The sequence below is a fragment of the Vombatus ursinus genome, unplaced genomic scaffold, assembly GCF_900497805.2.
Source record: "Vombatus ursinus unplaced genomic scaffold, bare-nosed wombat genome assembly UNPS02014877.1, whole genome shotgun sequence".
Lineage (NCBI taxonomy): Eukaryota > Metazoa > Chordata > Mammalia > Diprotodontia > Vombatidae > Vombatus > Vombatus ursinus.
The window spans coordinates 2,216,323-2,230,421 of NW_020954655.1; the positions used below are offsets into that span (position 1 = coordinate 2,216,323).

At 37.3% G+C, this 14,099-nt stretch overlaps 1 protein-coding gene across 1 annotated transcript in view; it reads left to right on the forward strand.

Annotated features, from left to right (window-relative positions):
- The window catches only part of AFF3 (AF4/FMR2 family member 3), a 666,987-nt gene that overhangs the window by 544,230 nt on the left and 108,658 nt on the right, over window positions 1–14,099 (forward strand). The window contains exon 9 of the mRNA XM_027842571.1: window positions 1,160–1,200. Coding sequence (XP_027698372.1) covers window positions 1,160–1,200 — 41 coding nt within the window. The remainder of the gene's footprint in view (window positions 1–1,159; window positions 1,201–14,099) is intronic.

The window sequence follows — 14,099 nt, forward strand, 5'->3', positions numbered from 1 at the left end:
TGATGTGAAATAAAATGCAAATTAAACAGCACAATCAAAATCAGACTATTAAAAATAGTGGTGCAAGCAATAGATAGTACTAAGTACCACCCTGTTGCTTAAGTTTTTACATAAACAGCAGTGAAATATTGGAAGAGTCATCAGGCATAGGAAGATAATACATTTTGTGAATGGTACCATTTTGTCCCTGTTACTAAAGGACTATCTCCCCTATTTCCTTGGCACCCACATTGCCTAGTAAAAGACATTGCACCCAGTGGGTATTCAAAAATATTGCATGAATTGATTTGATTAACTTGACTAAGAAAAAAGGTACTAACATGCAGAGTGCATTTGCTATGGAAAATATTATCATGTCTGTAAAAAAATTTTTTTAAAAGTGACAATTATGCTCTTTAGGTGTTTGCACCTATATATTACCAGCTCTGGTTTGTGTGACTGATCAAGTAAAGCACAACAAACCTGCCAAGTAAAACACATCACATTTTCTTGGACTATTCTAGAGTCAATCTTGACCTTCAAACATCTTTCCACCTCCTAAGAATTACACTAGAGTTAGAAGTAATAGAATAGATAAGATAGTCTGTTGTTCTCTCCCTACCCTAATTCCCACCCACAAGAAGTTGAATGGGGAAGAATATAGACTGTTCAGAGGAAGAGGAGGTATGTAGAAAAGTTGAGGCAGAGTTTAATGAAGGAAGAAAGATCCCTTCCCATAATTCTGACTGCTAGTTCAAAATTATAGCTTGGTGGGTGGTGGGGGATACTGGGAAGTGTTAAAAAAAAAAAGTCAAAGTAGACACTCTTCTTACAGGTAAAAATACTGGAACATGGGGAAAGGGATCAGAGTAAAAGGAGAACTTTTGTCTTTGTTTGATATCCTTAGACTTGCTGAAAATTACCTAAATAAGAGTTCTTACTCCCTAAAATACCACATCTGCCTTGCGACAATTCTCTTGTGTGATGGTGTACATCACGGAGTCTCACATTTATTCATCTGGAATGTTCATTTCGTGTAACACTGTCTGCTACTTGGTTGGTAGTTTGAAATTTGGCCACATGACAAAAATGTGTGTAACACGTTTTTTTCTTAAGTGTTGATTGAGCACATAATTTAAAAGTCAGAACATAAAATAAACATCTCTGCCCTTTCTTCCAGCAGGCCGCACAGAGATCTGCTCTCCGCGTTCTGTCTGACAGGTACATTTTGTCATTTTTATGAACTATAAATTGCTTTATGAAACGTTGAGCCCTATTTATCGTGGCATATAATTCATAATCGGATTTTTGTCCCCAAAGTATCTGTGAACTGGGATGTTAAACACTTTGCATGCTTGGATTTGTCATGCATGTGTGGCGTTTATTACTGCAAAAATCACAGTCTTGTTGTATTTCATAGAGAGTGTGCAAGAATCCCTTGTTGTGCTATGAGACAAGAGATAAGAAACTTAGTGAGGAAAGCATGAGTGATACAGTAAATTGTGAGCTTTAGAGTTTGTGGAAATCTAAGCTTATTTTTTAGCAATAAGTACTTCATTTATTTTGAAATGTTTTCTTCTGACTTTCTCCAAATCCTTTCACTGGAAGTTATCTTTCTTTTGATGAGGTTCTCTGTTGAAATGCTTTATGCACAAAACCCAACAATTCATGCTCTCATGTTCCCCATTTCTTGTTTCCTTGCATTGTTTAGTTTTTTTCTCACTTACATTACCAAATAAGACATGTAAATATAATAAATAAACATGGTTGAGCTGTATTTGGCACCAGTTTGCCTTAAAGACTATAAAAGACAGTAAAACTAGGGGATGTAAAGTAACTTCCTGAAATAGGCCTTTTCCCCCTCCCCCACCCCATTTTGGCACAGCAGGAGGGAATTTTTGTTGGTGCCTGGAAGTTAAAGAACTAGCAGGTTCCACAAGTGAGGTACTATGTCATACAGTGGCACAAAGAGATTTTTCCCCCATGCTCTCCTGGCAGCCACTTGAACCTTATCTGGCTCACCCTCCCCCCCATAGAAGCCTGGGATGCATTCCACCCCCACCCCAGCCCTGCCTTCAATCCCCCAATCCCACTCTTTTCTTAGAGTGAACAGTAATTGACTCTGTAAACCAGCTCAGTCCAGTGCTTCTCCAGAGCAAAATCTATCACTTAGGCTGAATTATTTGTTGTGCATGGGTGAAAAGCATTCTGTACAGGTGGTAGACTGAGACCACCAAACTTATTCTACCTCAGTTTTAAAAACATCATTTTTTTTTATTTCACTTGAAAACCCTTCATTTTGACAAACTATACACTCTGCATGCTGCGAGATTAGTCGCCGTTGAAATCTCTTAGAAAGGCTTTTTAGAAATTTGGCAGTTAACAAACAAATTGTAGAGGGTTTTGTTGCTTGAAAAGAAAAGGAAGTTGGAGGTCTGAACACATTTAATTTCTGACACAATATTTCCTTTTATCGATTTTTCTATTATCTTTTTAAAAATACTATCTTCTAAATCCTAACATTTTTCTTATTTAATAAATTACCTCCTCCACAAAACATATAGAGGTAAAAAGTTCAGTTTAAAACACAAATACATTATGTCCTTTGATGGACTTCACCTGAACCTATTTTGGGGATGATACCAAATCCCTTTGAAGATATGATTGCAAGCACAGAAAGCAGTCATCCAGTAATATAACTGATAAAATTCTAGTATTCACTTCCAAAAGATAAGACACTTTGTGTACAGAAAGTTTTGAGAGACATTGAACTAGCAATGATGCTAACTTTTTTGCCATTTTATATCATACTCAAATAAGCTAAAATTCTTAATTGACCAGTTAGTTGTTATTGCTTTATTGTATGACTACTCTGTTCAAAGCACTAAACATGGTAAAGAAAAACATATTTCCCAAACCAGAAACAAATTCATTCTGGCAAGTAAATATAAGGATGACTGATTAAACATATTGATCTCATAGAAAAGAGGGAAAGGGAAAAAATGAGAATATTTATAAAATAGATTTAGCTTTTCAAAACACAATGTACCATTCTCACACATACAGCATATCTTCAACTATATATGTTAGGGCTTTTTCACCTTGTGTTCAACAATTTATACCCAAATAGTATCTATCTAAAGTGTCTAAAAGTATTCCATGCCTTCTCTTTGGAATTATGTGAACTCTAGTAACAAAGAGATTTCAAAATGATTTGTTGACTTTGTAATGCGATCCTAATAATGCAATAAAAAGCTGCCTCCTCTGGTCTATTTTGCTGACCAGTTCCATGGGCTTTGTGGATGTTTCAGGGCCAAAAGAGTAATCACCATAAGTGAGAAGCATTTGTAATCATTTGGAGATACAGTAAGAACTCATTAATTCAAAATGCAAGGGATTTAAAAAAAAAAAACAGGCTTTGAATTAATTGGGTTCAGGTTTTCCAATATTTTTTATTAATGAATTTAGGCCGTCTAAGTCAGGTGGGGAATATAGTTATCTCAATTTGCATGTGCTTTCTGATAAACTTGTATTATTGTAGATTTAGAAGTGCCATACAAGGTCATATTTCTGTTCTTTCCAGTCCACTGTTATGTCTCAAACAGTGAGTGATATGTTGTCAGTTTGTAAAGAATCATGAATGCCCTCTAATAATATCATACTAAAATGATTAGTGTGTTTTAATAAGCACTATTATTGAACAGTTGAACAATAATTCATTAATTTATCTAAACCTTACTTCAGTCTATTTCTTTTCTGCCTCTGCCACCTGCCAAAGTCTACTAGATGGTAAACGCCATAAGGACAAGGATTGTCTTATCTAAATTTCCTGTCTTTCCCATTGCCTACCATAGGGCTGTGCCCTAAGTGGGTGCTTAATAAATGTTGCTATTAATTTCAATGGACTTCAATTCATTTGAGGAATTGGATTGTTGTTTTTGTTGTTTAGTGATTTTAGTCATGTCTGACTCTCTGTGCCTTCCATTTGAGGTTTTTTTGGCAAAAATGCTAGAGTAGTTTACTATTTCCTTCTCCAACTCATTTGACAGATGAGGAACTGAGGCAGAGTCAAGTGACTTGCCTAGGGTCACACAGCTAGTAAGTGTCTGAGGCCAGATTTGAACTCCTAAAGATGAGTCTTCCTGATTCCAAACCCAGTGCTCTATCCATTGCACCTCCTACTTGCCAAAGGAATTGGATTAGATAATCACAAAGACCCCTTCTAAATCTAAATTCTCTGATCCTATAAATTAACAAATTCCATAAACTTGCCACCTGCTGTATAAAATGAGACTTCTGTATTTCTAGTATTCTAGGATTTGGTGAACAAATTCATATCCCTCAGGATTTTATAGACAAGTCATATCCTCTCACAGATTTTATCTTTTCACATTCTAAAGTTCTAGTTTAGAGTGTCCACACCCATCAACCTTTACACACACACCCTCAATTATTTCAGTTTTTCATTTATTTACCTGCTCCAACTTCATAATGGAAGAACAGTAGTTCACATTGCCTACCGCATTCCAGATGTGGTTGTGGTTGTTTGTCCTTCATTCTCGAAGAGAACCATGACATCAGGAATGTGATACCATGACTTGCAGGTGAATTGGATTTAAGTGAGGGAGGGCTGTGCAAAGTCACCAGCCTCACTCTCTCCTCTGGAGCCATTTGGGCCCAGTGGCAAGATATAGATCAGGATGATTGGAGATATCCCTGGATGCAGTGGGAGAACTTGGCCTTTTCTTTCCCAGGTCTCAGTTTGTCTGAGGCAACACCCATTTAGTGATTAAGGCTAGGTAAGAAGAAATGAGGCAAAGAATGACCTCTTTTACCTAGTCAAAAAAAATCATTCTGGAACAGAAAAGACCCTTGGAGTTTCTGGCCAAAACAGAAGCAATTGCTATTTGCACTCACTCTGAGCCATCAGAGTCCAAACAATGACCAAATGAGGCTTCAGCTGGGACCTATTGTCGACCATTCAGTGAGAGTGAGAACCAGAGTGATTTGGGTTTAAAGCATAGTCATTGAAAAAGAAATCTAGGCTGTAAACCCCAAGATACCTTATGAGGTTTCAGCAATCAAAATTTACATTCCTTTGGGCAGAACACCAGCAGGTAAGGGTGTGATACCCTATGTGGACAAAGGGAGAAGAGGAAGGGAGGGAGAGAAGGAGGGAGGAAAGGAAGGAAGGAAGGAAGGAAAGGAGGGAGGAAAGGAAGGAAGGAAGGGAGGAAGGAAGGAAGGGAGGGAGAAAAGGAGGGAGGGAGGGAGGGAGGAAGGAAGGAAGGAGCTGTGTTGCCCAACTGGAACTGGCCAGTTGGGTCCCCAGTGGAGCAGCTCCTACAACTCGAAGGTTGTTGTTTGTCTTTCATTCTCAAAAAGTACCATGACATCAGGGAGGTGATGTCATGACTTGCAAGTGAATTGGATTTGAGTGAGGCAGGGCTGTGCAAAGTCACCAGCCTCACTTTCTCCTCCAGAGCCATCTGGATTCAGTGGCCAGATATAGATCAGGAGGACTGAAGATGTGGGCATGCTATAAGTCTAGCTTGTGGTGGTAAAGAGGTCACTGAATTTGAAGTCAGAAGATCAAAATTTGAATCTCTTTGCTTGGTCACTTACTATCTGTACAACAAGTTGTTTCATTTCTCCATAACCCTGCTTCCTAAACAGTAAAATGAAGATGATAATACCTTCATTACTTTCTTCAAAGGATTCTTGTGTAATTTATTGTGGGAAAAAGGGAGGGGGAGCCGAGTGGGAGGTTTTCCCTTCCAGGTTTTCTCTCTGCTGTGAGCTCCTTTAGAACACAGACTTTTTTTGTTCCTGTTGTTGTTTTTGCTTTTCTTCACGTCCCCAGTGCTTAGCACAGAACCTGACACATGGTAGGGGCTTAATAAATTCCAGCATTTATAATATGCTTTACATATTACATATGCTTTACATTTACAGAGAACTTCACAAAAAGACAGTCAACAAACATTTATTAGGCTCCTACTATGTACCACTCATCTAAGTGCTGAGGATACAAAGGTTAAAACAAAAAGCCTCTGCTGTAAAGGCTAATATTTTATTTCAAATGTTCTCCTTTATGAAGCCCAGCATCCTGTGGTCTCTTAAGGACATCAATGATCATGATTTTATGTCGCAGAAAGTAACTACTTACATCAATTTTTCCCAGTGAAAAAGGAAATTTTACCTTCCCAGAAAGACTCATAGATAGGACCTTATGAGATAAGCTACAACCAGAAATTGTGATATTTCATTTCCTGAGAATAGGTAGCCACATCTCATCTCTCTGCAATAGTTCCGGTACCTAACCGTCAGGGAGGAGTTGGCCAGATGTCATCTTGAAATTCTTCCTACCTGTGTTTTACCAGAATTGCTTCATTTATTTGTTGCTTTGGTTTTATTGGAACAATCAGTAATTTGACTGTTAGGACAATATCCTTTCAACATCAGCGAGGGTATGGTGATTAAAACCAAATCTTAACCGATTAAAACTGGGGAGACCATTAGCCAAAATCTTGTCTGTAAATTCAGCCCCTTCCCCAGAAAGCCTTTTCCCCTCTTTGGTTCCATTTGAGCTTTGGGTTCAGTCTGTGTCTTAGCAACAATCATCTGAGGCATATTCGAGGTCAGAACTGAAAAAATGCTGGCAAGGCAGTGTGAAAAATCGGGTGTCCAAGGGCTCACTGCCTATTTGTCAAGTCAGTAATGCAGCTCGGTAAAGGAGAGATTGAGCATGGTGGTATGGGCCATCTAGAATCAGGATAACCGTCAGTGTACTTTTCTCCCACTGACTATTAACAGTTTTTCATCAGTCGGTCTTGGATATATCTCTTTAATGACATGCAATTGAGATGACTAGCATGCCAGTATTCTTTGCTCAACTCCACTAATGTCCTTAATAAAAAAAAAGAGTGAGAATGAGAAGGGAAAAACAAAAATTTCTGAAAAGAAAATGTCAATTAAAAGAAATCCTGTGTATGAAAAGGAGAAACACCAGTCTGATGTTCCCTTATAGCTATGCTTCTCATGTATATTTACTTTGAATGGGAATTTATGGAAGGCAGAGGGTCTCTCGATCTATGAATTCATCATTGTGTGGAACTGTCTCCACTGATACAGATCCCTCCACAACTTATCTGCAACTTAAAGTCTTAGAGAGTTTGCCTGGGGACTCAGAAATGAAGTAATTTGCCATTGCTCACCCCAGCACAATATGTCCCATCTTCCTGATCCTAGTTGGGATCCTCTCCTCCACTACTATTTGCTGCTATGGAGTTAACAGGAATTCAATGTTTCTTGAAATAAATTGAAGTGAAACAAATTGAAGTGAAATTAGTTTTTAAGTGGAGTATATCTGCATGCTTGCACAAGCTCAGTGGGCGACGTGTGCATGTCTTTAGTAGTATAGACAGACGTTGGGGATGAGAAGAGAGCCAGAGTTGCTAGAAAAAAAGGCAAAATACCGTTAGGAAGAACATATATGTGTGTAGCATATGAAGTGCCTCCACATATGACTGATCTCCCTTCATGTGTAGTAAATAGGAGATAAGTGATCAAAAAAAGTATTCACATGATTTATCAAGCTGAGCAGAGAAGCAAGAGGTCAATCCTGAAATCTAGGGAAGGAGAGCAATAGGAAATCGCTGGGACTAAGAAGTTAATCATACACTTGGACTGCTTCCATCTGTTTCTGAAAGGGCAGAGGAAGTAAGGATGCTTTACAGCAGCAGATCAGGAATTAATTCTGTGAAATATAAGTATTATTTGCAATAACTTGGATTTTATATGTCATTTATTGTAAATTTTATTTATGTTATATATTTTATATATTTATTTTATTATATGATTATATATTAATAGATATTAATATGTTGTATATATTTATATTTTTTAAACGGTAGCATAATTCCAATTGAATAAATCACTTTGGGCAGGAAATAGGAAATATTGGGGGGAAGGACAGAGAATGTATTTATTATAAATAAATAAATAAGAAAAGCCAACATGAAAGCAGTTGTTAATCTGATAGCACTCAAAGGGCATGAATGGCCATGTGGTTAAATTGTGCATATAATGGTCTTTTGAAATATCATCTCACAATTTCAGAAATGGCTACACTTTTATGAGCCACAGAGATGAATCATTAGGCTATAACCTGTCTGTCCATCTGGCAGTGTCTCAGGTCCAAGATCCACTTATCTTGAATACCCCTCCACTGCTGTTCACTACGAACCCGGAGGTAATACGGCAACTGAATCCTGAGCTGTCTGGGATTTCATAAGCACATTTTATCATCTAGTTTTCATCTTTTCTCAAATCAATTTCAGATAATCTCAGACCTTCAATTCTTTGTGGAAAGGAAGTGTAGAATACATGAAAAATGAAGGGTTTTAACCTCTATGCCTTTTACAGTATCCAAAATGGTCCAAATTGAGAAAAAGAGTGGAAACCTGCTTCCAGTGAGCGGTGATAGATAAGGCTCAACATAGCAGAGGCAGGTTTCTTTAGGGCCGCATCTATCTTTATAAGGTTATACCTTGAACTAGCTTCAACTAAGATCAAAGGAAAGAGTAAGAAATGGGATTGAGAGTTATGCCTTCACCCCTTTTCAGGCCTACTAGCAACTAAGTGTAATTTTCTGGTTAATATTTTTGTAATTTATTGGCATCTCAGTGAAGAAAGTCAAAGTTGTAATACACTCTTAACATAATGATAATGATGAAGATGGGGATGAAAACTAGCTCTTTAAGGTCCTCAAAAATACTTTACAAATGTCTCACAACAACCCTGAGAGGTAGGTGTTGTTATCATCCCCATTTTACAGATGAGAAATCTGAGATGCACAGAGATTAAGTGGCTTGCTCAGTGTCACATAGCTAGTAAAAGTTTAAAAAAGCTGGATTTTAATTCAGGTCTTGCTGACCTGAAATATCCACTGCACTGCCTAGCTTTCTGTATAAAGTCAAGAACTATGCCTTTCAGGAGTAAATAAAATTGCTAGGCACCCCTTTAGGGGACAAAAAAAGGTGAATATCTTGGTTATGAAAAGCTCTGGATTCTCTAGCCTTTAATGTGGCACTTTCCCTAATACTGTTCTTGGGGGGGAAATCTATGCCCAGAGATTGGCTGAGTGAGACTGCCTTGTAACAAAGTCCTTTATTAACTCAGAAACTATGCCAACTTGGATAAAGTCCAGAACAGACCCACTGTCTGCCAAATGCTGCTCTCCAATAAATAGTGTTATTTAGTTTGTTACTACTAATGGTGATCATCCTAACTGAAAAGGGACAGCAGAGTCATGAAAAATGTTAATTCAGTACACCCTCTTAGACTAGCCCCAGGAGTTACCAGAGAATTCATGTCTGCTTGACAGAAAGTGCTGCTAAATCTATTATGCAAGAGATCTTGCCTACAGCTATGTTGGTGTTTCTTCTGTGGTTTGTGGGAAACTCAATGGCCTAAGAACCTTAATAAACTAGAACTCCATAAAGGAGGATATGTGGAATGGTAAAAGATCTAGAAACCATGTCAAATGCAGAATACTTAAAGAAATTGAGGATTTTTTTGTTGTGGAAAGAGAAGGCTAAGAGTAAGCAAAACATTTCAAATATTAAAAATAAATGTTTCAAGATTAATAAATAATAATTAATCATGTTATGTTAATTGAATCATAAATAATAATTAATTGCATTATTTGTAATTGTGTTAATAAGTAATGATTAATTTAATTAATAGTTATTAATTAGTGTTAATAAACATTTCATATTAAAAAACTGTCACATAGAAAAGAGTCTAGACTTATTCTGTATTGCTGCAGAGAGCAAAACTAAGTAGACCAACATGCCAAAGTTAGAAGGAAGCAGATTTTGGCTTGATATAAGAAACTTCTAATAACTAAAACTGTCCAACAATGAAACAAGCTACCTCTCAGGTAGTAAGTTTCCTGGCATTAGGAGTATTCAAGCAGAGGCAGAGATTTCAAAGGAATTCCTGCACTGGATGATAGATAAAATTGGATAACCTTTAACTTTACTTCCAACTCTTTACCTTCTATGAGATCTGATTCTTGAGAGGCATTCAATGATTTTGTCCCTTTATTTGAATTCTTCTCACACAAACTGAAGAATAATTATTACGTGATAACAGTTTTGAATTAGTACTGGTCTAATATGAACCCAGAGGGCAGCTAGGTGGCACATTGGATAGAGTGATTGGGCTTGGAACCAGGAAGACACATCTTTAGGAATTCAAATCCTGCCTCAGACACTTATTAGCTGTGTAACCCTGGACAAGTCATTTAATCCTGTTTGCCTCAGTTTCGCATCTGCAAAATGAGCTGGAGAAGAAATTGCAAACCACCCCAATATCTTTTCCAAGAAAACCCCAAATGGGGTCACAAAGAGTCAGACACGACTGAAATGACTCAAAAAGCAAAAAAAAAAAAAATGAACCCAACAGGAAAAAAATAAACTGGTTCTATTACTAGATAAATCATACTTTTTTTTTCTGGCTCTGTATCAGAAACAGAGAATAGACAAGCTCTCACTTTCTTACTCAGAGATCTCATAATTCTAAATTGAACCACCACAGGAAAAGTATACTAAACATTTTCATCTTAATGAGAAGTGCTCCGTCTCCTTCTCCTTCACCCCCATATCCAGTCAGACACCCAATCCTGCTAGTCCTCCCTTATTGCTGTATACCGCCCTAGTCCAAGATGCTTATGACTTTGTACTGAGATTATTTTTTATAACCTTCTCATCTGATCTTCCCACTTCCCCTCTCTCGGCTGTTCAGTCTATCTTGTACATGCAGCTGTAAGGATAATTGCTCTCCCACGACTGGTGGTTTTTCTCAAACCACCAGTTTCATCATGTCATCCTCTGCACAAGAACTTTAGTGTTGTCACTACTCCATCTAAATTCCTCAACTCCAGATTCCCCCATCAATGGTACTTCTCACTCCATATTTACTGTGTGCCATCTGTCACTACTCACAGGCTCAGCCCCTCTTCCCCAGTTAGACCACTCTCATCCTCACCCACAGAAGGCTTATGAAATCCTCTCACTCTGTTCAACCATCAGTAGTGCCTGCTCTGGTGCCCTGGCTTGGAATGCCCTCCTATCTCATCCCCTATCTATAATCATTGCTGCTGTCATGGAACAGCTGTCCCTGACCTGACTCTGTGTTCCCTCAACCTTTTTTAGAACAGTGTGTATATGATCACACATTTGACTTTTGTGTCCTATTGTTCCGTGTGATTATGTTATTTCTTCCTAACTAGATTGACAGGGGTCTATTTTTCCTAATTCTTTTGTATCTCCTTTGGCAACCAGTATAGTGCTTTTAAAATAATTGTTTGCTTTTTTAAAAAATGCCTGCTAAAAGTGTTTAAAGAAATGCTGACTTATTCCACTGATCAATGACATACATATAGATTATATGGGCATATTTATTATGTATGAGAGCTTACAACGAACAATAAAACATTTCAAATATTTGACAAACTGTCATGTATAAGAGAGATTAGGCTTATTCTGTATTGCTTCAGAGAGCACAATGAAGACCCATGTGTGAAAGTTAGGAAATACAAAAGAAGTTGAAAAAGAGGCCTCTGTCAATCTAGGTGGGAAGAAATGACACAATCCCATAAAGCAAGGAGAGGACAAAAGCCTAATATGAAAATATATGTATAGATTTCATCCTAAAGCAAAGATCATTGTTGCAAATCAGTGGTCCCATACACTTTTAGCAGGATTTTTTAAAGCAAATATTTATTTTAAAAGCACTTACTGAACACCTATGCTAGATGGCAAATACAGAGACATATCTAAAACTTTTAAAGTGTAACATTAGCTAAATTAAAGCTTATTAATTAATTAAAGCTTAATATTAAAACTATGAAAGCTTCAGCTTTAATATGCATGTCATCCCAAAAATTTTAGTGCAGTTTTAAGCTATGAAAGCTTCAATTTTAATATGCAAGTCATCCCAAGAGTCTTAGCATAGTTTTGAGCTTTTAAAGTTTATAGCAACACTAAAGCTTCTGAGTCATCCTGTATTTGGGTCTGGACCTGTAATTTCATCTGTATGGATGCTGAAACTCCCAATGTGGAAATTCTTGTCACTGATGCAGATCAGCCACTTAGAGTCTTAAAGATTCTAAGCCTGGTAAATCACTTGCCTATAGTCACACAACTGTGCCCACCTCTGTTTTTAGATTTACCAAGGTTTTCGTATATGCAGTAATTTTTAAAAGTAGCTAATATTGGTCCTATAAAGTTCTGTCTCACTTATGTCTTACCATCTATACCATTGGCCATCAAGAGGAAGAAATAATAACAGGTATTATTATTATTAGAGTTGACAATTTTATAGCATTTCATGATTTACAAAGTACTTCACATAAATTATTTCATTTGAACTTCACAACAATTATGTGAGTTAAATACAGAAAGTATTATCCTGATTTTACAGATGAAGAAATGGCTTGACCATAGTGACACAGCCAGTAAGTTTCTGAGGTTCTCCTCTCCAGTACTCATGTTCATTACCAGCCAGTTTATTGGCAATAATGTGGAGCCTACTTTATGGGAACATGATAATAGAAATACAAATTCTCTCAGATTCATTATTTTCTGAAATGCCAATAACATTATCATCTGCTATTTATACTGTATATAGGATTTATGTTTTGGGGTAACTTAAGAACAGAAGAAAAACTCATTGATTTGTAGTTACCATTCATAGGATTTTGCCAGTGGCAGTATGGACACCAAAGCTTTAAGAGATGCTTAAAATCAAAATGCTGATTGATTTATGTTACTGACCAACACTAAAATCTATTCTCGATTCTGAAGACTTGTTCTAAATTCTGGGAAGGAAAAGGGAAAGGAAGGGAATAAATATTCATTAAGCACCTGCTAGGTGCCAGGCACTGTGCTAAGTACTTTACAAATACAATCTCAGTTTGGGTGGGCTTAATTCTCTAGTTAGGGCAACAAGGTGGTGCAGCAAATAGAATGCTGGGCCTGGAGTCAAGAAGACTCATTTTCATGAGTTCAAATCTGGCCTTAAACACTTACTAGCTATGTAAGCCTGGTCAAGTCACTTAATCCTGTTTGCCTCAGTTTCCTCATCTATAAAATGAGCTGGAAAGGAAAATGACAAACCACTCCAATCTCTCTGCCAAGAAATGGGGTCACAAAGATTCAGACACAATGAACAATCCTATACTGTAGAATAGTGGTGTCAAATGCAGAAACAGGCCACTAAACCATATATCAGGATCCCTGTGTATTAACTTAAAAAGTCAAATGTTAACATTGTCTATGTTTTATTATATTTTGTTTATTTTATTAAAAATTTCCCAATTATATTTTAATCTGGTTTCTCCCCAGTCGGGCAAGTTTAATATGTCTGGTGTAGAAGTCTTTATTTCCTTCCATACCTCCCAGACATATGGAAGGGATATCTCATTTGGAAATTTTTTTTTCATGTTCCTCCTGATTTTCTCCCATATGCTAAGGACTGTGAATTCCTTGGTCACAGAGGGGAGATAAATTTCCTTTCAACTCCTTCCTGTATTCTCTGCTCTGAGAAATGTTTATACCCATTAATCACTGAAACAGGCAGGCTACTGGCCCAACAACCACAGCCCCACTTTCCTCCACTCCTATCTCTCACCCTTTCAGCACTTCCAAAAAGCGAGCACAAAAGTGTGTAAAGAAGGTCTAAAGACCTTCTCTCCTTACCCCTCAGCTAAATTTCCAGGAGGCACATCCAGAAATACCACTACCACCCACAATCATCTGGGAACCCTGAATTCTGCCACTCATAATCTCTCTGGTGATTAAAGAAACCTGTTCTCCATTTCATGGCTTGGAATTCTCAGGCATTGCCTTCCAAGTTTATGTTCAAAGGAACTGAAACATTTTCATGTTACAAAAACAATGCTTAGGCTTTTTCTAAAACATGATAAGCTTATCAGGGGGTTATTTGTGGTCTCTTTTCAATGTAGTGTCCCTTTGTTGGTACTGTTTTCTTTGTTTTCAACATTTACTTCCACAAGATTTTGAGTTCCAAATTTTCACCTCATCTTGCCC